Source organism: Tauraco erythrolophus, chromosome 5 (genome assembly GCF_009769465.1).
Source record: "Tauraco erythrolophus isolate bTauEry1 chromosome 5, bTauEry1.pri, whole genome shotgun sequence".
In the NCBI taxonomy this organism is placed as follows: domain Eukaryota; kingdom Metazoa; phylum Chordata; class Aves; order Musophagiformes; family Musophagidae; genus Tauraco; species Tauraco erythrolophus.
The window spans coordinates 84,494,908-84,516,729 of record NC_141469.1 but is presented as its reverse complement, the minus strand read 5'-3'; the positions used below and the strand labels follow the sequence as shown (position 1 = coordinate 84,516,729).

The 21,822-nt window shown below is 44.5% G+C and overlaps 1 protein-coding gene across 17 annotated transcripts in view; it reads left to right on the top strand.

Moving 5' to 3' along the window:
* ADGRL3 (adhesion G protein-coupled receptor L3) overlaps window positions 1-21,822 on the top strand; it is a 337,188-nt gene that overhangs the window by 92,362 nt on the left and 223,004 nt on the right. For 13 of the 17 annotated variants that reach the window (XM_086612141.1, XM_086612151.1, XM_086612149.1 and 10 more), the window contains 2 exons: window positions 13,063-13,077; window positions 14,862-15,662. In XM_086612141.1, coding sequence (XP_086468267.1) covers window positions 13,063-13,077; window positions 14,862-15,662 — 816 coding nt within the window. The remainder of the gene's footprint in view (window positions 1-13,062; window positions 13,078-14,861; window positions 15,663-21,822) is intronic. The other 4 variants (XM_086612143.1, XM_086612148.1, XM_086612152.1 and 1 more) reach the window with 1 other exon arrangement.

Below are 21,822 nucleotides of genomic sequence, written 5' to 3'. Positions count from 1 at the left end.
AATGGTGATGGTTCTTAAACTGTTTCACTTCAAATTCTAGCCTGGTGTAGCCTCTTCTCACCAGGCTTAGGTCACCTAATTGTGCTCATTTGTGGTCCACCTCTTCTGAAAATCCCTTCCCTCCCACCCCCAAGGTTTTTTGGTAATTTGGTGGAACGCTGAATCTTCTAAAGCCTCTCCCAGGAGATGCTGCACGCTATGCTTGTGCTGTTGATGGGCTTAGGACATGGCACACTCCCATCAGATCTGTTAGATGAGGCCTCAGGAATGCAGAAGAGACAGCAGGCAATGAAAGGAAAGGGCTGAGTCCTATCACCACTCTATCAGCGTGGCCCCACTGATGTCCCTCTGGGAACCTCTGGCAACATGATGATTCAGTTCTTGCAGTTTTGCCTCATCTGAATTGTCCACAAGAGATTTCAAGAGAGGGAGCATTGATGTGAAGCAGGCATCACCTTGGCATCTGGCTCTGTCCCCTAGACCTCTCCGGGTCCCTTTAGCCCTGTGTCCTATTTTCAGATTACTAAAAGGTGGACTGAGAACTGAACCTGGCCCTTAATTCTTTTTCCATTTCGAAGTTAGCAGGATAAAGAAGTGTTGTTTCACATAAAAACTAAGCCTTAGCAAAGTAGACAGATTATTGAATTACCTCATAGCAAAATGAGTGTGTTTCATTGTCACATTTTGTTTGTTTATTCTAGCAATACTTTTTTTTTTTTTTTTTTTTTAATCTATCGATGCCATGGGGAAAATGCTGCATTGGCTATGAAATAGAGAGAGGGCACCACACACTGACCGCTCCAATAACGTGCACCAGTAAATGCTGTGCAAGAGCTCAAGGATCCTAGTTTTCGAATATATAATATATTAGAAGTTAAGCTGTTGCAAAAGCACACAAAAGACTTTTCTGAACCTTCATAAATTCTTACGCTTTAAATTAGAAATAAAATAGTCTCTTTTTCATTAATGGCGAAAATGATAGGTCCTAGCGGTGCCTAATATTCAGTTCATTGCAAATAGTACGAAATTTCTACATATTCACTGCATATATTTTATTGCTGTAATTTGTGGTTCTCCCAAGCAGAATAATATTTTTACTTCACTGAATATACCAGTGCAAGTTAAAGGTCTCAGATGTATTCCTTTAAAGTGACAGCTCATTCCAGCTAGGTCCCTGCTTTATATCAGGACTTATTAATTTAAAAATAAGTATAAAACATAATGTCATCCCTCTTAGTCCCACGTTCAAACAGAGCCAAACCCTGAAACCCATAAAGTTCTCTCTCTTCACACTTGGGCTCAGAGCACACATTTGTTGCAAGCTGCTCTCCCTTAATGTGTTTACCTGGTTGAGTAAATACACTCCAGTACCAACCCATCAAGGGTCCACTGGTGCGGCAGCCTCAGCTGGTGGCAGGCTGGCTTGCTGCAGCCTTGCTGAGAGCACCCCAGGGACTCCAAGCTTCATTTCTGCTCCTCGGTCAGCTCTGCAAATATGTGAGGGTTCTCTGCGCCGTTTGGTAGGTGGTGATTAATGGGTGCTTGGTGTGGCAGGGACACAAGCGACACAGAGGTGAGGAAGATGCTTGTGCACAGCGGAGAGAAATTTGCTCAGCTAGGGTTTGAGGGCACCTTAACGCTCAGCAGAAACATAGAATCATAGAATCACAGAATGGTTTGGGTTGGTAGGGACCTCAAAGATCATCTAGTTCCAACCCCCCTGCCGTAGGCAGGGACACCCTCCACTACACCAGGTTGCTCAAAGCCCCATCCAACCTGGCCTTGAACACTTGAGGGATGGGGAAGCCACAACTTCTCTGGGCAACCTGTGCCAGTGCCTCACCACCCTCTGAGTGAAAAATTTCTTCCTTATATCTTATCTAAATCTCCCCTCTTTCAGTTTAAAGCCATTGCCCCTTGTCCTATCCCTACACACCCTTGGAAAAAGTCCCTCTCCAGCTTTCCTTTAGCCCCCTTAAGTACTGGAAGGCTGCAATAAGATCACGTTTAACGTTACCTTCTTGCCCGTACTTCTGGAGGAGGCAGCTGTGCCCGTCTGTCTTGCACTGCGTAGGTGCGCACACGATCTCTCCCACCTCCCCAGCACACCTGGAGCAGGAACTGGGAAAAGGCATGGGAGCCTTTCACAGCTCGGCCGGCCACCATCTCCTCTCTGCCTGTCCTGCCTCTCAGCTGAGGTTTTGTTGACTCTGAGCACTGAGAGCCGGAGCAAAAGAGAAGGTAAAAGGAAAACTCCGACGCAGTTTCCTGCAGCGCTTGCTTTGGCGGGTGGTAGATGGGATGTGAGCGTCAGAGCGCTGCGGAGTCGTGCCTTTGCAGCTTTTTGGGAACAGCATGAGCTGTGCCAGTACCTTTGCCTTGCACGTGTGAGCATATGTGCGTGTGACACACGCTTGGGTTAATGATTGGAATCTGAAAACGTTGGACGCCACTCCTCTGCATATGAGCGCGCGTATGTGCGCACACAAATACACAGCGTGCTCGTGTTAATTGCTTAAACTTAAAAATGCTACAAGTCACGCCTTGGTTCTTTATTTTTTTTCCCTTCTTCTTCTTTGCTAAATAGCAGATGTTGTTAAAATTTCACCAGATTGTAAAATCTTGTTCCAAAGGACCAGTTCCCGAAGAAGTCTAATGACTCCTTCCCCTGCTCTTCCCTTGCTCTCCAAAGCGATTGCAGTAAAATCCCACCTTTCCAGCTACTTTGTAGGCGTTTCCCCAATTCAGAGAGGAGAAAAATATGTTGGCTCGTTGTTTGTCTTTGTGGAAATCCTTTTCTGATTTGGACAGGCGTTTTACTACGGCATCCAGTTGGAGGCATTTAGGAATAAGTGCTGTTGAGAGAGGCAGTTGATGCAAAATCCTTCCTTACAGTTTACCTACCAAAGCGTTATTAAGGGAAACTCAGCCCTAGTAGCCCGTGTCAGGAATACGCCTTGCCATCAAACAAGAAATATGGTAGATACTCCAAGACATGAGATAACTGCCAAGGCTTATTGCAGAGCAAAGAGCTTTTCAAAAAATGTTTTCTCCGAAGAGCATCAGATTTCACTCTCTTCTCACAGCACGGACATGCCTTGGCAATCATGATTAGCCTCATTTGGACCTGTGGAATCCATTATTTTATAGCTAGTCTCATAGCTGGCAGAATGACAAACAGTTTATTCCTCTTTGGAGAGAAATCGGACCAAAAGACACAGAGCTTTAATTCAGCATTCCCCCACCTAAGACATTTTTCCCTTCCCACTTATTGCTTAAGGCAAGACACCTAATGTTTGCCTTGATGGCTCTGTCAGGCTCTTGATAGCCCAAATTTATCTCACGCCTGGATGAGGACAAACCTTTAATGAACTTCAGGCTTTTGTTCCTTTTAAAGTCAGGCAAGGAGGGTTTACAGTTCATCTGGCAAGGAAGATACAAAGAGCTATGCAAATAATAATTATTCTTAATTAGCTACATTTGCTTACATTTGTCAAGTGATCTTTCTGTGCATTTGACATCCCAGGAGGAGGAGGAAGTGGGATGGTTATCCAGGTCCATTTGCCCAATGCAGTTATACATGGGCCGAATGACCAAGAGGAGTAAGACCTAGACTCAAACTTGCTTTGAAGAGCTCTACGGGGTTAGATTTTACCAGGCAAGGTTATTTCGTAGAATCATAGAATTATAAAATTGTTTGAGTCGGAAGGGACCTTAAGGATCATCCAGTTCCAGCCCCCCTGCCATGGGCAGGGACACCCTCCACTACACCAGGTTGCCCAAAGCCTCATCCAACCTGGCCTGGAACACTTCCAGGGATGGGGCATCTACAGCTTCTCTGGGCAACCTGTGCCACTGCCTCACCACCCTCACAGTGAAAAATTTCTTCCTTAGAGCTAATCTAAATCTCCCCTCTTTCAGTTTAAAGCCGTTGCCCCTTGGCTTATCACTATATAGCCTTATCAAAAGCCCCTCTCCAGCTTTCTTGCAGGCCCCCTTTAAGTACTGGAAGGCTGCAATAAGGTTTCCCCAGAGTATTCGTTCCTCCAGGCTGAACAGCCCCAACTCTCTCAGCCTGTCTCCATAGCAGAGGTGCTCCAGCCCTCGGATCATCTTCGTGGCCTCCTCTGGCCCCGCTCCAGTAGCTCCATGTCCTTCTTGTGCTGGGGACTCCAGAGCTGAACACAGTATTCCAGGTGGGGTCTCAGGAGAGCCGAGTGGAGGGGCAGAATCACCTCCCTTGACTTTCTGGGCTGCCAGCACACATTGCTGACTCATGTTGAGCTTCTCATCCACCAGCACCTCCAAGTCCTTCTCCTCAGGGCTGCTCTCAATCCATTCTTCACTCAGCCTGTACTTGTGCTTGTTTCCCAGACAACTTTTTTGTTGTGGGGTTGTTAGCCATTCTGTCGATCTGTCTCTCCATGCCTGGTCTCTGAGCGCTCCTAGGCTGAGCTGGCAGCACTGGGAATAGGTGTAATGTAGGTTCCTGCCCTGGAAAGCTGTACTCAACAGCCCTGGAGGATCAAACCCTGCTGCCAGCACCTCTTGGCCCACCTCTACATGCACAGAAGCTTTTCTTGATGGAGGGGAGCAGCATCTTGGTACTCATTTTGTGCCCAGACCTTTTCCAGAGGGGCACCATAAAATAAATATTCTTGGAAAATACTTGGTTATCTCTTTTTTTTCTTTTCTTTTTAGACCTAGAGCTGGAAGTAATGCACAGTAATGCTTCTGTCCCCTTTTATAAAGGAGCTCACAGCCTGAATGAGGTTTAATTTATGCCTCCATTGGAGGGACCGGATCTCCACATACATCTCCCTTGCCCTAGCCACAGGAAAAGGCTGGTGGGTGCTCAGCATCAGGCTCTCCATCAGCAGCAGGAGCCAGCTACAGAAAAAGCTCTGCAGAGGGTCAGCCCTGCCGTGCTCACCTCCCTTGCTGGATCTGTGCTTTCACTTTTTTTCCTCTTCTTGCCTTTTTTTCTTTTTTTTTTAATGGGAGGATGATGTCCAGGTGGCTGATTCTGCTGTAATTTAATGGCAGCTCACTCATCTGCTGTTGTGCTGGAAACAATAAGAGGCCAACTGCCAAGGAAAGTTTGGCTGAATGACTTGTAGCCGTAATTGAATTTCACACAATACTTGTACGGTCCTTTTTTTTCCCCCTCTCGTGCTAACTCATCTTGCTGCTTCTTTTTAAGTGACGAATCTAAAAGGAAAATTCTGGTGCACAATAAGTTGAGAGAGTGGCGGTGAATATAGAAGTTACTGCTGGTTTTTGTATAAACTGGGAATATGGTGCTGGCTGTAGGGTCACAGCAGAAGTCTGCCTGGCTCATTTTTCGTTTTTTGGTGGTGGTGAGCAGTGGCCAGTGCTCTGGCAAACACTTCGACTAGCTTCAACAACCTTTTTGTTTCTCAAATTCAGGGATAAATTGGTTTTTCAGCACGCTTTATCTCTGGAATGGTGCTCCAAACACAAAATCTCATCTACAGAAGAGATTTATACACATTAAAAAAATCAGATATTTCTTCTGAAGATGAACTTTGAATATTACAATACTTGCTCCTGCCTTTTTTTCTGGTGCAGTATATTTTAGGACTCGTTGTACCTTAAGTGAATTATCTTTACTTGAGTAAAAATAATTTACCTCCTGGAATAATACATTTGGAAGTGCAGTGCAGTCACGTGCAGTTTCTGCTGAAGCTGATGAAGTGCCTGCTTCTTCAGACAAGCCAGTCACTGTGACTGCCACCTGGAATAGGAACAGGAGGAGAGAGGCCAAGAAAGAATAGAAGTTATTCATGGAATTTGGGGAAATCCGAATGTTTGCAAAACTGCTGATCTCTGCGCTACGCAACAGCATCAGCTCTTGCAGGGCTGGGCACGTAGCAGGGATTTTACTGTTTAACCCCAAAACTCAGAATCCCAAAGTTTCATTGGCTTTCTGCAGGACTGATTTTTTTTTTTTTCCCCTTCACAAAATATTTAAAGGCATAATTTTTTGTGTGCTTTGGTACCTAAAATTGGGAAATGAGGTCATAATATTTAAGCTTCTGGAAAATTGATCCTGAGGGGACAGTGCCATGGAAAAGCATTTGTTATTTCTTGGGTTTGGAGGAGAGTCCATGTGAGGGCTCGAGCCTCTGATGCCTGTCATTCATTATACAAATGTCTAACAAAAAGATGGCTTCCTCCCAAAATAGCCTGAAGTTTGATCTATAGTACACAAGGAAATTTTGTAGGAAAATACAACTTTTTTCGTCTCACAGAAACCTCTAGTGGACCAGTTGATGTGTATTAATGGTTTCCTGGGTCCTGATGACTGTAAGTTGCACTGATGGGTGTTTTAACATTAATAATCCTTAGTATTATTTTAGTGAACATCTATTAAATTTAGTTGTTATGTATTAAAAAGCAGACTGAAAGGACTGACATTTCAAGGAAGCCCAAATTAATGGTTTGAAAGGTTTCACAAATTTATCAGATGAATGGAAATCTAAGGGGAAAAAAAAAATTCACTTAAGAAAAACGACAGCTTTGATTTCTGCGAATCTACAGATACCATATTTAAGGATCTAATTTAGGTTGTGGTTCGTGAAAGCATTTATGGATTATTGACATTTCCAATCTTTGTACTTCACAGCGAAATTAATTAGGAGGTGATAATTTTGGGAATGTGTTACATGAAGCCATTGTAACAAAACGTACTTGTAGAGCACCTGTGTTCGCTGATGGCTGGGTATTAGATGAAAAATGTAATTTAGAAACAGAGCAAGTGAGATTATTTCTCCCTTTTATTAAATAAAGGATTAGCACTTTCTTTTCTGTAAAAGGCAAGCATTTCTCCTGAGCAATAAATCAAGATTATGGTTTTTTTCCCAGCCTAATGGGAGGGAGTATCGTGCACACACAGGTACGTACAGTCAAGAAGAGGGAAGTGCTCTGTTTACTGAAACCTTAAATTTTCTCGGAAATATAAATAATGTTACAGACCAAGTGGGTCCCACCATTATAATCAATTAAACTTAAACAAACTTCACAACTTTGCTTGCAGAATAGTTTTTGTCTGGTGGAGAACTGCAATGGAAAGGCTCAAAGTTGCATGTGGTTCTTTTATAACAGAAGTTGGCAGCCACGAGGAAGTTAATTCGTGGCAATATAATTGATCAGAATAATTTCTTCATTCCTCTGGCTGGAGAACGAAGGTCTGAGAGCTTTACAGCAAGTGTAAGGTTGCTCTTGGATTGCAAAGCCAAATGTTAATGGTGTCTGTTCCCCATTTAAATGCATGTACGTGCTTGCCATTGGCATAAGTGAAGATCCTCCAGGTAAAGCAGTGGTGGGGCACGAAGTGCCATCTTCTGTATTTATTTATTGTACCTTGCCCAAGGAAGCTGACACTCTGAAAAGGAAGGGAAATGATTTCTGGAAAACCTGTCATGTTGAGGGGGAAAAAAAAAATAAAAAAATCATAGTACAGTGAGATTAGGTGGGAAAAATGGGATGACAGCAACAGTATGTATTTGCAAAGTAGTCTTAGAAAACGTAATTCTTCCATTCTCAGTGCTTGCTCCTGAGCCAAGCCCCAGGAGGGCTTCCCCTGCTGCTTGTTAAAACTTTTCACGTTAAAAGCTTATAAAATGGGTGCTTCGTGGGTGCTAAGGGGACCGGAGGTAAATTCTGTCTTGGGAGCAGCTTGATGTGGAGGATGGGAACGGAGGCTGGTCATGGTGTCTTCTGTAGTGAGGACGGTTGCAATGAAGGGGCTGAGACCAAAGACCACGGTATTGCTGTTGCTTTTTTTTTGTTGCCTAGAGGCAAAATGCCATTATACTTTCTGCTGGCTGCAGCTTGCTGCAGTGGATGTGGCCGTGTTCCCCTTATTAGGGTGTTCGGGGTGGAGTGAGCACCCCCCTGTGCTACAGTGGGACCCCAGGCTTTCCTGGAAGCAGCAGGTGAAGGACAGAAGTGGTGGCATGTGTTTTGATCTGCATTTGTGCTGCAAGGAGTGGGCGCTGAGCTTGGCTAGGTGGGCTCTTTTGTCATTTTAATTATGTGTCTGGAGAAGAGAAGAGAAGGAAACAAAGCAGAGATGGTACCTCTGGGTATTCTCAACTTTAGGTTGCCCAAACAGCTCATGTCATATAAATGCTGAGCTAGCTCTCTAACTGTTCTTCTGGCAAACCATATTCAAGGGGTTGAGTGTGTTTTAAGTACAAATTAATAAAAGAAGAATATTTTCATATTTTCATTCCCTGGATTTAGATATATTTATTTTAGATCTGCCGCCGCAGAGTTCCGCTTTCCTGCAGCTGTGGTCCCCCATCAGGATCTGTCTACATACCACCTGCGCCTCCCAAGGGTAGAGCACCATGGGTTTGAAATGGGTACAGGTGTGGTCTTCTTCAGCCTTGCCACCTGGGTACTGGGATGGGGAACCAGAGGGACGAGCAAGAAGCTGATGACCCTCCTTCAGTATCTGTGCCCTGCTCTCACGTTGCCTCTGATCTGTCAACTGCTGCGTTTCCTCAGGGACTTCAACCACTTTCTTAAATTTTAGATGTTGGGAAGAGGAACTGCTCAGGACCTCGTGCCCTCTTAGTTTGACCATGGCTGGGAGTACATCCTACTCAACAGCAGATTTTCCTACACCCTAGAGGACAGAGTTTCTCTAGCACTGACTACAGGATCCTGTCGCCAATGATCCGCCACGCTGGACGTGCTGTGAATCTGATGCCACCCTCGCCTCTCTGTTGCCTAGTTGCCTAGACTACTGCTTTCTATTGTGATAGCTGAAAGGAAGTCTGCTACTGACATGTGCTTTGGTGCCCTGAATTTTGAACACGTCTCTTGTTTACTTTAACCTTTTTTTATTAGAGAAACATCGAGACTCCAGCACCCTGCCATGTCTTCAACAAAGAAGAGCACCTTCATCTGCGAGCAGGCTCTACACGGGTGCGCTTTGGGGTGCCTTTGCTAGATTTGCAGCTTCCCAAACATGTTCCTGTTCAACCTAAAACCCACAGATGGGGGTGGGTGGGTGTGTGTGTTGGGGAGAAACACATAAATTGGGAGAGCTCTCTGTCAGTGCTATAAAGAAGCCCTAAAGTCAAAGGTTGAGGGAGTTGAGGGTGCTTTGCTGTTGGCACAGAGCTGGCCAAGCAGCTCGGGTTCTAGGGATTGGAGAAAGAAAGAAAAGGGTGTAGATCACAGACCATCCTCATATGAGGAGCCCTGGTGCAAGGCACCTTCCAGACTTTGTTTTATCATTAGAGGGAGCTCAATGCTTAAGTCCAGTGCAACAAGGCTCAAGGCCAAGTGATGAGTCAGCTACGTGATGGTCACCATCTTGCACCGTGGGTTGTGTGTCGGGGCAGAACACAAGGCCAGTGCTGTGCTTTCTAAGGATGTTTCCTCCTAGCTGGCTCCCTAGTGCCAGGACCGCTTTTGTGGTAGCTTCACCTACCCATGCATCTGGTCAAGCTGGTTGGTGGAGGCGAGACGCAGTGGTTAACCACATCTGGCAGGAAGCACCCTCAGCATTGCTGAGATGCTGCATCTTGTGCTGCTAAGGTCACCCTCAAAAGCCTGTTTTCTTAGTACTGCTGTTTTGTCATTGACTATAGGTTTAATGCCGAATCTCTGTGTATGAAATCAGTTTGACCTGTGAAGGACAGCAACCAGGAGTGGATGTCACTTATTCTGCTATTAAACGTCTGTCCTGAAAAAAAAAAACCAGCTGGCAAAGTACAGGGCACAACTTTTTACTTACTTTTGAAATTGCCTTTTAACATCCCCCCTACTCAGATGTTTTTTTTCCCGGAGTTTTGTGCTCCTTTGGTGGGTTTGAAGCAGTGCTGGAGAGCAGCTCTCTGCAGGACTCTGCCACTGCGTGCTTGTGCCTTAAACCGTTGAGTGCAACTCAACGTGGTGGTAAGAAAATGAGCAGTTAATGTCGTTCAAGTGTTAATTGTGCCAGAAATTAAGAGCGTGTTTTCAGAGCCTCAACCCAGCAGTACTAAGAGCATTTAATTAATTTGTTTGTGTGATTTCTCTGAATGGGTGGCAGGAGGCTGCCTGCTCGTTCGGCTCTGGGCACAGCGGGGGCAGGAGGTAGCGGCCGGTGCTCAGACATCAGCCTCGGGTTTCCTTCCATCTGAAAAAAACAGGAGAACATACCTGCAGAGAACCTACAGGAAGGCTGGGGAGGGACTTTTGACAAGAGTGTCCACTGATGGGACAAGGGGAAATGGGTTTAAGTTGAAGGAGAGCAGATTTAGATTAGATCTCAGGAAGAAATTCTTCAGTACGAGGGTGGTGAGACTTTGGAATAAATTGCCCAAAGAAGCTGTGGATGCCCTCTCCCTGGAGGTGTTCAAGGCCAGGTTGGACGGAGCCTCGAGTAGCCTGGTCTAGTTGAGAGGCGTCCCTGCCCATGACAGGGAGGTTGGATTAGATGATCTCTAAGGTCCCTTCCAGCCTGTGCCATTCTATGATTCCATGATTCTATGAAAATAGGGGACGTGGAAGGTCTTGCTTGTGACTCCTCTCAGACCTGGCAAGTGGTTCTTGATTTCCATTGGGCCTCTGGCGTTGGCGAAGCCAACGGCACTGACCTGCGATCAGCGTAGGAAATCAGGGTGAAATACCCTTGTTCTGCTCCAGTGCAGCAATGGCAGGAGCAGGAGATCTCGTTGTAGGGGGAGTAACTGTGTATGCCTGCTTTTTCTGTAGACCCCTGTAGGAAGATAAGGTGCCTCCTGTGCTATAAGCAGTATTTAAGTTCTGTGGACTGGCACAGGCATTGCAGAGATGTAAAAGTATCTGTAGTCGGGCAAAATTTAAAAAAAATTCTTTCAATACTCTGTGAAGACAGTTTTGCCGTGATAGGCTGCATGATTAAAGGGATAATCAGACCCAAACGAGACCCTTCCTTTTAATATTGCTCAATGAGCTGAATCCTCCAAGCTTCTCATGCAGCCTGTTCGAATAATATGACGTCCTAATATAAGCTGAGTGATTATTGAAATTCAAAAGCATTAAGTCTTAAATCAGCAGGAAGAAAATACGTATTTGGGATACACACAATGAAAAGCACCATGCAGGAGGTCACCAAAACACGTAGTATGTCTGGAATTATAAGAGAGCTGGATATGGCACTGACCACTAGTAACACACGCGAGCTATTCAGGATGAGGGTAATCAATGCTTCAGGTCACTCAGCTCAGCTGGTTGTGAATACATTATCTCCTGCAGAAGCTTCTCTCCTCCTGCTTTACGCTATCACACTGCTGTTTGAGTGCATTCCAAAAGCTTTTGCTGGTTTGGAAACAGAAATTACTACCTTCTCTGCTGCCAGAGGTATACCATCAGCCCGAAGAATCCATGTCAAGCCGTACATTTGGGGATCTGTCACGTTGCTTTCTTGCTTTTGCCAGGGACATTTGATGTTTTTCTGAATCCCTTACTTAGCTGTGGCCAGTCGCAGCCTGGGATGGAGAGAGCAATTGCTGTGCAGGTTTCTCCAGTTGCTGGGGCTGATGCCTTTTAATCTTGTTGGCTCTTTCGCTTGCAAACCCAGTGCTGAAATGCATTGTCTCTGCTCCCTAGAGCCCTGGCAGCCACACGGGGAAAACAGTCGCCTTTAACCTTAACCTGTTATGAGGTAGAAAAGAGCCTGAAGCAAAACCCAGGTAAAAAAGGCTGTTTAAGTTTGGAAACGTTCGTTTTGGGAGCTGCAGTTGGCTCCGGGTGCACGCCTCCTCGCACAGCACAGTGCGGATCCACACGTCCTACCCTGGAATCGTTCTTCCATTGAGCCTGCAGCTTCCCATCTGGATGAATGAGACTTTGGAAGGCAAAGGGGTTCGCAGCCCCAGCACCGGAGGACGGTCATTTGGCAAGTGTCCTGGTCTGGAAGGGGCCGGAGTGAACTCCGGGCAAGTGAAAACAGAGTGCTCGTGCATACCTTTGCATCCCTGCCTCGCTTCTCTGAGCAGCCATCTCTCAGCTGTCAAAACCATACTGTTTTGCTGGCAAGCTCTCCCTTCTCCCTCAGTGATGTTTTATGGGGCCTGTCTTCTCCAACACCTTCGGGGAAGAAGCCCCACAGAACCAGCAAACTCCAGGGCTGGGGGTGCAGAAGCTGTTTGGGGCCCCACCATGGTGCAGAAGAAGGGCTCTGTGCTACAACCGCAGGGTGCTTTTGGATGAGGGCCCCCAAAAGCTGGTACTGAGCCTGTAGCAATTAATAAGTGCTCTGAGTTTATTTATTCCAACTGCAACGGGCTTGGTCCGAAGGGATGGAGCCTCTTCAGCAGCATCGTTACGCATGGTGACATAAAAACACTCAGCAAGTTCTGAGGTCGGGCTTTTTAAATAGTGCTTAGATGTTTTTAACTTTTTAATGCTGTGAGTCTTCAGAATCTTATAAATCATATAAGTATTACAATATTTTACATGTTTTTTTCCAAGTCCTTGTTTCTCCAAGACGTAGGCCAGGACTCTGCGAACATCCACCGATGTGCTTCATTTGACTCTCTCAAGTTCTCTGTTCATACCATAAGACAATATTTTCCTGCTTAAAAGTAGGGACCTCTGTTTTACAGGATTTTGGCAAAATATACGAAGATGTGTGTGCTATAAAGTTTCTCCCTGGAGTTTTTATTCTCTATATAAATCCATATCAGTCGTATTTCGGTGTATGGGTATTTCATTTTGCTCCATGAAACTAGTACAAGGCTGCTGCTGCTGCTGAGGTATCTCAGATAGTTCAGGGGGCTTGGTATGTCCCAAGTGTTGGGGATTATTTTCTTCTTAAAAGATTTTTGTAAAGTTGAAATTTATCTGTATTTTGTTCAGCTTGTCTGCATATTATCCAGTGTATATCAGAGGAAAGGCTTTTTATATATATATATATAAAATGTTCACATACTAAAGTAAATTAACAAAGCTTCCTTTTCATATGAAAGAGGTAAAGAAAAGTACCTGGCCAATACAGTACCATTAATCTATTCTCTTTTCTCCTTTCTCTCTTTACCTCTCTCTCTACAATAGAAGTGGAACAAAAAGGTAATTAAATACCTTTCAAATTATATATATATTACTTATGTATAGGCTAAGTTATTTAACAGTTTAACGTTTTAGTTGAAATACTTTGTCATTAATTCTCACTACTTTTTTGTTAAAGTTTATTTAGTATCTCTGCTGCTCAACTTCACCAGATTAAGTCATTTTTGCTGAAAAGTTTTTACCAGTACCCTTTTTTTCCATTAAATTTCTATTCAAAGGTTTAGATAACTCACTCTTCTCCTGTCCCAAAGAATTTGGAACGCGTGCATACTTACGTATGTGCATAAATATATCTAATTATGCCATAAAAGCCTCTTGGAAACGGCACCCCTTTATCAGCAACTCTGGGTGGTTACTTAGACTCCAATAGAGTCACACACTTTTACACCAGTTACTAAATCTGATTTTCCTCCTGTCTCGCTCTCCAGAGGATATTTCTGCATTTCTGACAATAACTGGTTGCGCTCCAAGCAGGGAGAGCAAGCGTGGGATCCCGTGTGCCAGCCCCACGCTGCCCGAGGCGCGCGGTGGGATTCCTCTTCACGCCTCCCTGCTGCCCGTCCCATCGCCATGGTTATGGCACTACTCGTGCTCACGGAGACCAGCATTCCAAATAACCAAGGAATATTCTCCCCCCACCCCCCGAAGCATGTGCAGTGCCTCCAGGTCAGGAGGGTGTGCCGGGGATGATGAGGGTCGAGCAAGCCAGTTTGGCTCTGCAGCATCCCTCCTTTTGTCTCCCTGTCCGGCCGGCTGGCCTCTTGGCATTGGTGTTCCTGCGATGCCAAGGTCAGCCAGGCACCGGCCGAGCCTCCTGCCAGGCGCTGGGCATGTCCTGGCCCCTCGCAGCCCCCCCGAAGTCTGAGCAGCAAAGCTCCCTGGTTAGTCAAACCGCTCCTCTGTGCTCCTCTCATGTAACAATAGAAGGTTTATGTTTTTAAGTTTGAATTACTACTATATTTAACAGGACATTTTTTAACTGATTAAAATCTAGACCTTGGGTTCCTCTCCAGTGAACTTTATTCTTTTCCTTCCTTCTTTCCTTTCTTCCTTCCTTCCTTGTCTTTTCCTTTCAGCATCCATACGTCATTCGTTTTTAATTGTGTGGGCTGCATGTTTCGTGTGTCCTGTAGCAGCTTTGAAAGCCTCATTTCTAGTGACACCACAGATCTGTAGACGGGTGCTCCCCCTGCTCCCTCTGCTTTCAATGCTCTCCTGAGTTGCTAACGGATTCGCCTCTGCTTTGCTCTTGGTACCCTTTAAATATTTAATATCACTTGGGCTGTAAGGATGGGAATTTCTTTCTCTTATTTCCGTTTCTAGGCCACTCTTCTGTGGGCTGTTCAAATAAATATGTGGATCAATTCCCCGGGACTTTCCCCCTTCACCTAGTAGGTACAGATTCACTGCAGAATATAATCTGGAAATACAAACCCAGAAATCCTTTGGGGGCACATATTCATTTCAGAGTTTGCAAAGTCGAGTGGTCCAAGTAAGTACACCTGTAAAAATAGATTTGAAAAGCAATGAGAGAACGAGCCACAGTTGGTAGAAAAAGCAGGGGGGGGAAGAAAATCCGTTTGGTGGAGCAAATCTTGTTCTAGAGACATGGCCAGCGGGAAGCCTTGTCTCCAGCTACAAGGCGTTGCTCTTGGGTTTCCTCTGATCTCAAGTGTCCTCTGCTCCAGAGCTAGAAGCTGTTGAGATATTTGGGCCAACCACCCTCAGACTGTCATTAACTTTGTGTTTCGTTTTTTTTTTTTTATTCTTTTCCCCTCCAACAGTTTTTCTTTGCCCTGGACTGCTGAAAGGAGTATACCAGAGCGAACACTTGTTCGAATCTGACCACCAGTCTGGTGCCTGGTGCAAGGACCCTCTGCAGGCATCTGACAAGATCTACTACATGCCCTGGACGCCGTACCGGACGGACACGCTGACGGAGTACTCCTCCAAGGATGACTTCATTGCCGGGAGGCCAACCACGACCTACAAACTCCCGCACCGGGTGGATGGCACGGGGTTTGTGGTGTACGACGGGGCTTTGTTCTTCAACAAGGAACGAACCAGGAACATCGTCAAGTTTGACTTACGGACAAGGATCAAAAGCGGGGAGGCTATCATAGCGAATGCAAATTACCATGACACCTCTCCCTACCGCTGGGGAGGCAAGTCTGATATAGACCTGGCTGTGGATGAGAACGGGCTGTGGGTAATCTATGCAACAGAACAAAATAATGGCAAAATAGTCATTAGCCAGTTAAACCCTTACACGTTAAGGATCGAAGGGACGTGGGATACTGCCTATGACAAGAGGTCAGCTTCCAACGCCTTCATGATCTGTGGGATTTTATATGTGGTGAAGTCTGTGTACGAAGACGACGACAATGAAGCCACAGGGAATAAAATAGACTACATATATAACACTGACCAAAGCAAGGATAGCATGGTGGATGTGCCCTTTCCAAACTCCTACCAGTACATTGCTGCTGTGGATTATAATCCCCGGGACAACCTCCTTTATGTATGGAACAACTATCACGTGGTGAAATATTCCTTGGATTTTGGCCCACTGGACAGCAGAGCAGGTAAGGGGTTTAACAGCAAGCCAAAATCTGAATCAGGCTTTCTATTTTTCTTGCAAATAGAGTGTAAGGTTGAATTACACTCCTGTCTTACTGATCTGCCTGTGTTTCTGTAAACTGAGCCCCACCACAAGACCTATGATGCGTATTAAGACGTTATTGCGTGCAGAATATGTTGTATTTAATCTTAGTTTGAAGTGAAACAGAGAAAAGAGTGTATTACCCGTAACTCACCTGAAACAGTCTCCAAGTGTCCACACTTTCTGGTTTCTTTTCTTTAAAGTTGCTTTTTTTTTTTTTTCCCAAAGCATTTCACGACTTAGTATACTTTCTAAGAGGGGAGCATCTGTCCCTCAGAGGATTCCCAGCTTTTCCACCATATTTCCTGTTAGAAATTATGCCAGTAATTACTTAGTTGCATTATATTCCCTTAACTTTACCACCTTCTCCACCATTTTGCAAGTATTATGTTCACAGTTGATGCTTTATTATAACACAACTTGGGCTAGATTGTGGTGAAACTCCTGTGACGATGCAGGAATTTCCAAATAGTGTTTGCTCAATCGCTTTCAGATGGTAACTGCAGTACACGATGTAGTCATAGTTATCTGGTGGTTCCTGTGATGGACTGTGTACTTCAGAAAGGCTGAAAAAGTAAGAGGAAAGGCAGAATTCATATAATTTGGACAGTAAACTATTTGATTCGTAACATGGCTATTCCCAAAACATTCCTTTTTGTTAAAAAGAAACTTGGAAGTAGATGAGTGGATTCAGGGCTTCAGATTGCAAGAGAGAAGTCCAGAGGTTTCTGTCGGTGAGCTTTTCTTTTTCTTTTCTGGTGTGCAATCTGTTATCCATGTAAAGAACGGATTGAGAGATGCAGAAAGAAACTGTGGATATGAAAATGCGGAGAGGGGTGGAATAAAAGTAGTGAAAAGGCAGTGAATTTCTCATTTTCTCTACGAAAATGTGAGGAAGAGGAGAAGGAAATCTTGAAGAGGCAGATGAACAAAACCAAGTGACTGTTAAGAGAGGAGCAGGGACGTTTTCAGGGATGTTGACCTGTGCAAGATCTCAGATGAGCGAAAAATGAAGTAATACTTCTCGTTCTCCCAGCTTAATGATGAGCATGTACTTTCTGAGTGGTGAAGCAGAGCAATTTGTGAGCTATTGGTTATCCCCCAGGAGTGAAAATCAATTGCATCCTTTCTATTTCACAGAGTTTCTCTCCTTTTCCGTGAATTATTTCCAGGTATTGCAGCAGACTCTGTGCTGCTGCTTTTTCACATGGTGGCCATTGTCAGTAATAGTATCTTTAATAAAAAAAAAAAAAGCCGTAATCAGTGAAAAACCCAAATTTTGTACTTTCCTGTGAAAAAGGAAATGGTTCTCCCCTATTACCCTGTCTAAGCTGGTGAGATGGAAGAGCAGGTGGAAACCTTGCAGAGGACTAAAAGTCTGTGAGGTACAAGGGTTTGATTTGTCCTTGTGTCACTCTGGTTTGAAGCCCCTTTAATTTCACTCATGTTTGGATGAGAATTTAACCCCCCCCCAGTGCCTCAGATGGAAAACTGAAGCAGTTTTTGGCTTTGGGTAGTGGACACGAGAGGGTTAATCTGGTGTCAGGAAATCTGCTGAGCCTTCTGTGACCTCCCTTTTGTGCAGTTTTTGATGGCTTTGTAGGGCGGGCACAAAGCTGAATTTTCCATGAGTTTCTCTTTTCTGAAAGGCGCCCGAATTTCCTTTTTGGCAGCAATGCATAAGGATCCCATCACCTCGCTATTTTATGGGTTTAGAGGACTTATTTTGTGGGTTTAGAGGACTTTTGAGAGGACTGCCCTGGCCACAAGTGAAATTCTCGGATGAGACAGCTCGAATGGGCCACGGCATTTCAAAGCCAAGAAAAATACCTTTGCAAAGGGATTTACTGCTCCATTACCTGCACAGCCTGATTAGTGGGAACATGATTTTATGAGTCAGTCAGACACTGATTTCGAATCGAGTAAGGGAGCAAACGCTGACTTGCCACTGGGATTTTTTGCAGAGGGAAGCTGGGAGACCAGGTCTGCATGACTCTTTCTCTTCCCAGTTCAGTGCAACACATTTTCTGGTTATTTCTGGTTATTTCACAAATTTCCTGCTGCATCACTTCATATATAATACTAAATATATTATAGTCAGTGTTTGACTGACTTCAGCCAACCAAAGAGCAGAACAGCAGCCGATATAACACTAGGAAAGAAGTGAAGACCCAGGACATTTTCATTTTGTTATTTAGTTATATATTTTTTTTTTTTACAGAGTGGATTGTGAGTACGTTTTCCCTCTTCTCTTCCCAAAATCATCAGTGTTTCTCTGCTGAGAGCAAGGCAATGTTCAATGCAGCCGTTTTCTATAGGGTTACAATTTGAGTAGCAAAATATGTAAACAATATCTGCTTAATTAGAAAATAAAAGAAAGATTGTAAAATTGATGGGTCGAACGAATTGGTTGTTAAAAAACGATTAAGGGTGAAGTTTTAGGAGAAGAGCTCTTAAAACCAAAAATTGATCGTAACAAGAAAAGTGATATATTTAGCTACCTAAATAGCCAGTAACACATTTGAAGCATCTTTGAAATCTCTGGCATCATACATTTTAAGGATATCTAAAATAAAAAACAGATGCTAGGGGCTCCAGTTCACTCAGAATCAAACATTTTCAGTCTTTTCCCAAACGGTCTAGGGAAAATGGGAGGAGGCAGGAATTGCTTAGCTTACAGGAAAGGCAGGAATCACATCCTCTTGCTCTTCACGGTGATTAAACATTTTCTGTGAGTTTTAATTAAAAGTCTGTTTGTGCATGTAGGTTTGGAACGTATTTGACCTCTTCACTGCCATAGAGCTTCTCTCACCAGCTGTTTAAAAAAATGGGCTTTTACTCCTCAGAGTAAATGAGTGTCAAAACCTGGAGTTTCTGTGCTTGACTTCTGTAGCACCTGAAGATACCAGGGAAGACAAAATATTCCGAAGTCTTAAGTGAGGCACAAAGCTGGATTCAACTGATCTAGAAGCAGTTCAAGCCTCTTGATTGAATTACAACCATTTGTTCATTTTTCTCAGAAATGGGAAAGAATTTCTTCGTTTTAAGAATTTGCCCCGCTCATATTTTTTTTTCTTTTTGTCTGGGGTTGTTTTCATTTATCCCAAAAGAGATTTTGAAAGCGAACACTCCTCAGTGCCTGCAAATCCCAGGAAACCTGTCATTAATGTCTACCTTCAAGAAGTGAACTTGAAGATACTGAAAGCCTTTGAAGTGTATTTTCTTTGAGCTGTTTGGCCTTAAAATGAGTTTTTTGAAGGATCTTTCTCCATAAATGCTCTGAGTTTTTGGGTTATTTCTTTGTAGCTGCTTTTGGGTTTGCTAATTTGAAGTGATAGTGAGAATAGCTCTGCAATTCCAGCAGTGTTTTCCATAGCATTCTTCAAGAAGTTGAACCCAAAACAGTGTTCAGGTTGTTGGTTTTTTATGTGCCCCGCTAGACACGTGCAGAGAGGGAAACGAAAGGCTGTATCAACAGAATTAAAAATTTCCTGCAACCTAATCAGTCTTAATATTCACCAGAGTTACCTGTTTTAATCATCACCCACTTGTGAAACAGCCTGCATAAACAAATTCAAGAGAATATCAACAAATCCTCCTCTCCAAAGAGGTAAAGTGCTCCCATCCTGCTTCCCGGCGCCGTGCTGCATACAAACATGCATCTCCCGGCGCCCTGCACCGTCTCCAGCAGTCGTGGCTCCTGGCTGGGCACCCAGGAGGGCTTTCTGGGTAGCAGAGAGACCAGAAGAAGAAAGTTTTGTCTTTCAAATGCCTGAGATGCCCCACACTGGTGCTGGAAGCTCTCCAACAGGAGTTTGGGACATACTAGCTGAGCGTTTAGACCAGGGCTAGGGACCAGAGCCTGTCCTGTAGCTCAGCCATGAGAACATCCAGGGAAGGACTTGAATAATCAGGATAAGGATCCTTATTAGGATCCTTCTGTGCATGTCTGGGCCCTGGGTGTCAGGGCAGCCGTTCCCAGGGACTTGAGAAATACAGACCTGCTTACAAGGAGATGTTTTAAATTATGTCCTATTACATATGGGGTGTTCAACAGATGTCTGAAGTTAATAAATAAATACGCCCAATAGATGAGGAAGACAGTGATGTAACATAGGACTTCTGATACAGCCGGATTGTGCCTAAGTGGCTCCCACAGATTGCATGTTAACAGGGTGGACTGCCAGTCCTTCCATATCTGTAATATTTTAAAAACCTCAGAGGCTGCATGTCAGACTTTTGTCCTCCACATTTTGGGGATGCTCTCTTAACACGTGATTGCAACCCTTTTATTCAGTAAAGGTGGTTGGATTGTTGTGGTTTTTTTTTCCTAAAGCAGTTTTCACAATGCAGATAAGGTGATCCCTATGTCCTTATAATATGCTAATTAAGTGCATTTGTGTCTTGGGTAAAAGATGTGGCAGTATGGTGATGAATAAGAACTTTAAACACATATGACACCTCGTTAAAATGTAATTTTCACATCATAAATCCGAGGCCTTTCCTTTGACAGCTGAGTAATGTGCGTAGTGGGCAGAGGTTCCTGAACGTTTCAAAGCTGCCTCGTGCTAATAGGTGGCTGCAAGCTGCTGGCCTTCAGCACCCAGCATCCTCGCCTGGGAAACGCATCCAAAGGGCTGCCGAATCTCAAATCCCACTTGTGCACAGGATGGGATATGAATTGCCATCACCCCAACATCCCATTTTGATAAGCCTGTTTGGGGCTGTTCAGCCTGGAGAAGAGAAGGCTCCAGGGTGATCTTATTGCAGCCTTCCAGTACCTAAAGGGGCTACAGGAAAGCTGGAGAGGGACTTTTTACAAGGGTGTGTAGTGATAGGACATGGGGCAATGGATTTAAACTGAAAGAGGGCAGATTTAGACTGGATATAAGGAAGAAATTTTTCCCTCTGAGGGTGGTGAGGCACTGGAACAGGTTGCCCAGAGAAGTTGTGGCTGCCCCATCCCTGGAAGTGTTCAAGGCCAGGTTGGATGAGGCTTTGGGCAACCTGGTGTAGTGGAGGGTGTCCCTGCCCATGGCATGGGGGTTGGAACTAGATGATCTTTGAGGTCCCTTCCAACTCAAACCACTCTGTGATTCTATGATTCTAAGTCAGGCTTAGTATCTTGGAAGTTGAATTTGGGCAGCATTTTAGAAGGCCAGCTGAGCCTTTCTGATGAGCAGCTTCTCCTGGCAGACAAGGGCCATTTTTAGGGAGCTGCTGAGTGTTTAATTGCAGCTTCTCCTGTGTTTTTATTTTCCAGTTGCTTTCCTCCCATCTAGGAGCATCCCTAGCTCTCTCGCTCCCGCTCCTCTTCATTGCTTACAGTGACAGCTGCTGGTTGCACAGTGCTGCTGGAGGTTTTCCGAGAGATCCGCGCTTGCTTTCAGCAGTCTCTGCTCAACACGGATCGTGACTGGGGCCCTGGCTTTTATCCTCTAATATTTATCCATATATGCGTGTCCCATTTATTCTAGAAATATTTCAGTCCCTTTTTGCTATTTAAGGTAGAAAGACATGTCTAAGTTTGGAGGTGAAGAAAGCAGCACAGAGACTCTTCATTTTTTATGTGTAAGCTGGCATCTCAACCTACTTTTGCTGGCCAGCCGCTACCATAAGCTCAGAAGGACGGGAGGATTTTTCACCTCCCTGGGGGATGCTGGGATCCAGAATTGTGTTTGTTCCCCATTTTGAGGCCTGATCTGTCTCTTCCTTTTTATCCTCTTTTAAATTTTCCCTCTTCGTCAAGCAGTGTTTGATTAAAAAATGATGAAAAAGTATCATACCACTGGACACTTTCCTGAAATTAGGGATTTCTGCTTTTTTGTCCAGAAGGCTGGAGTTTCAGCTCTTTCTTCTACCTTCTCACAAAAAAATCCTTTACAAGTCCAAGATTCCTCAGCTTCAAAACGCTCCCTTTGTGGAGCATTTCATAAATATTAATGTTGTTTGGTTAGCACAGCGGGAGTATCTTCAGTGCCTCTCCAGTACGAATAAATATGTGGTTACTCCCTCCTCCTGAATAAAAATGTGCTTCGCTCAGTAGGACCGTGGAACAGGAGATAGCCTTACGAGATGGAGGT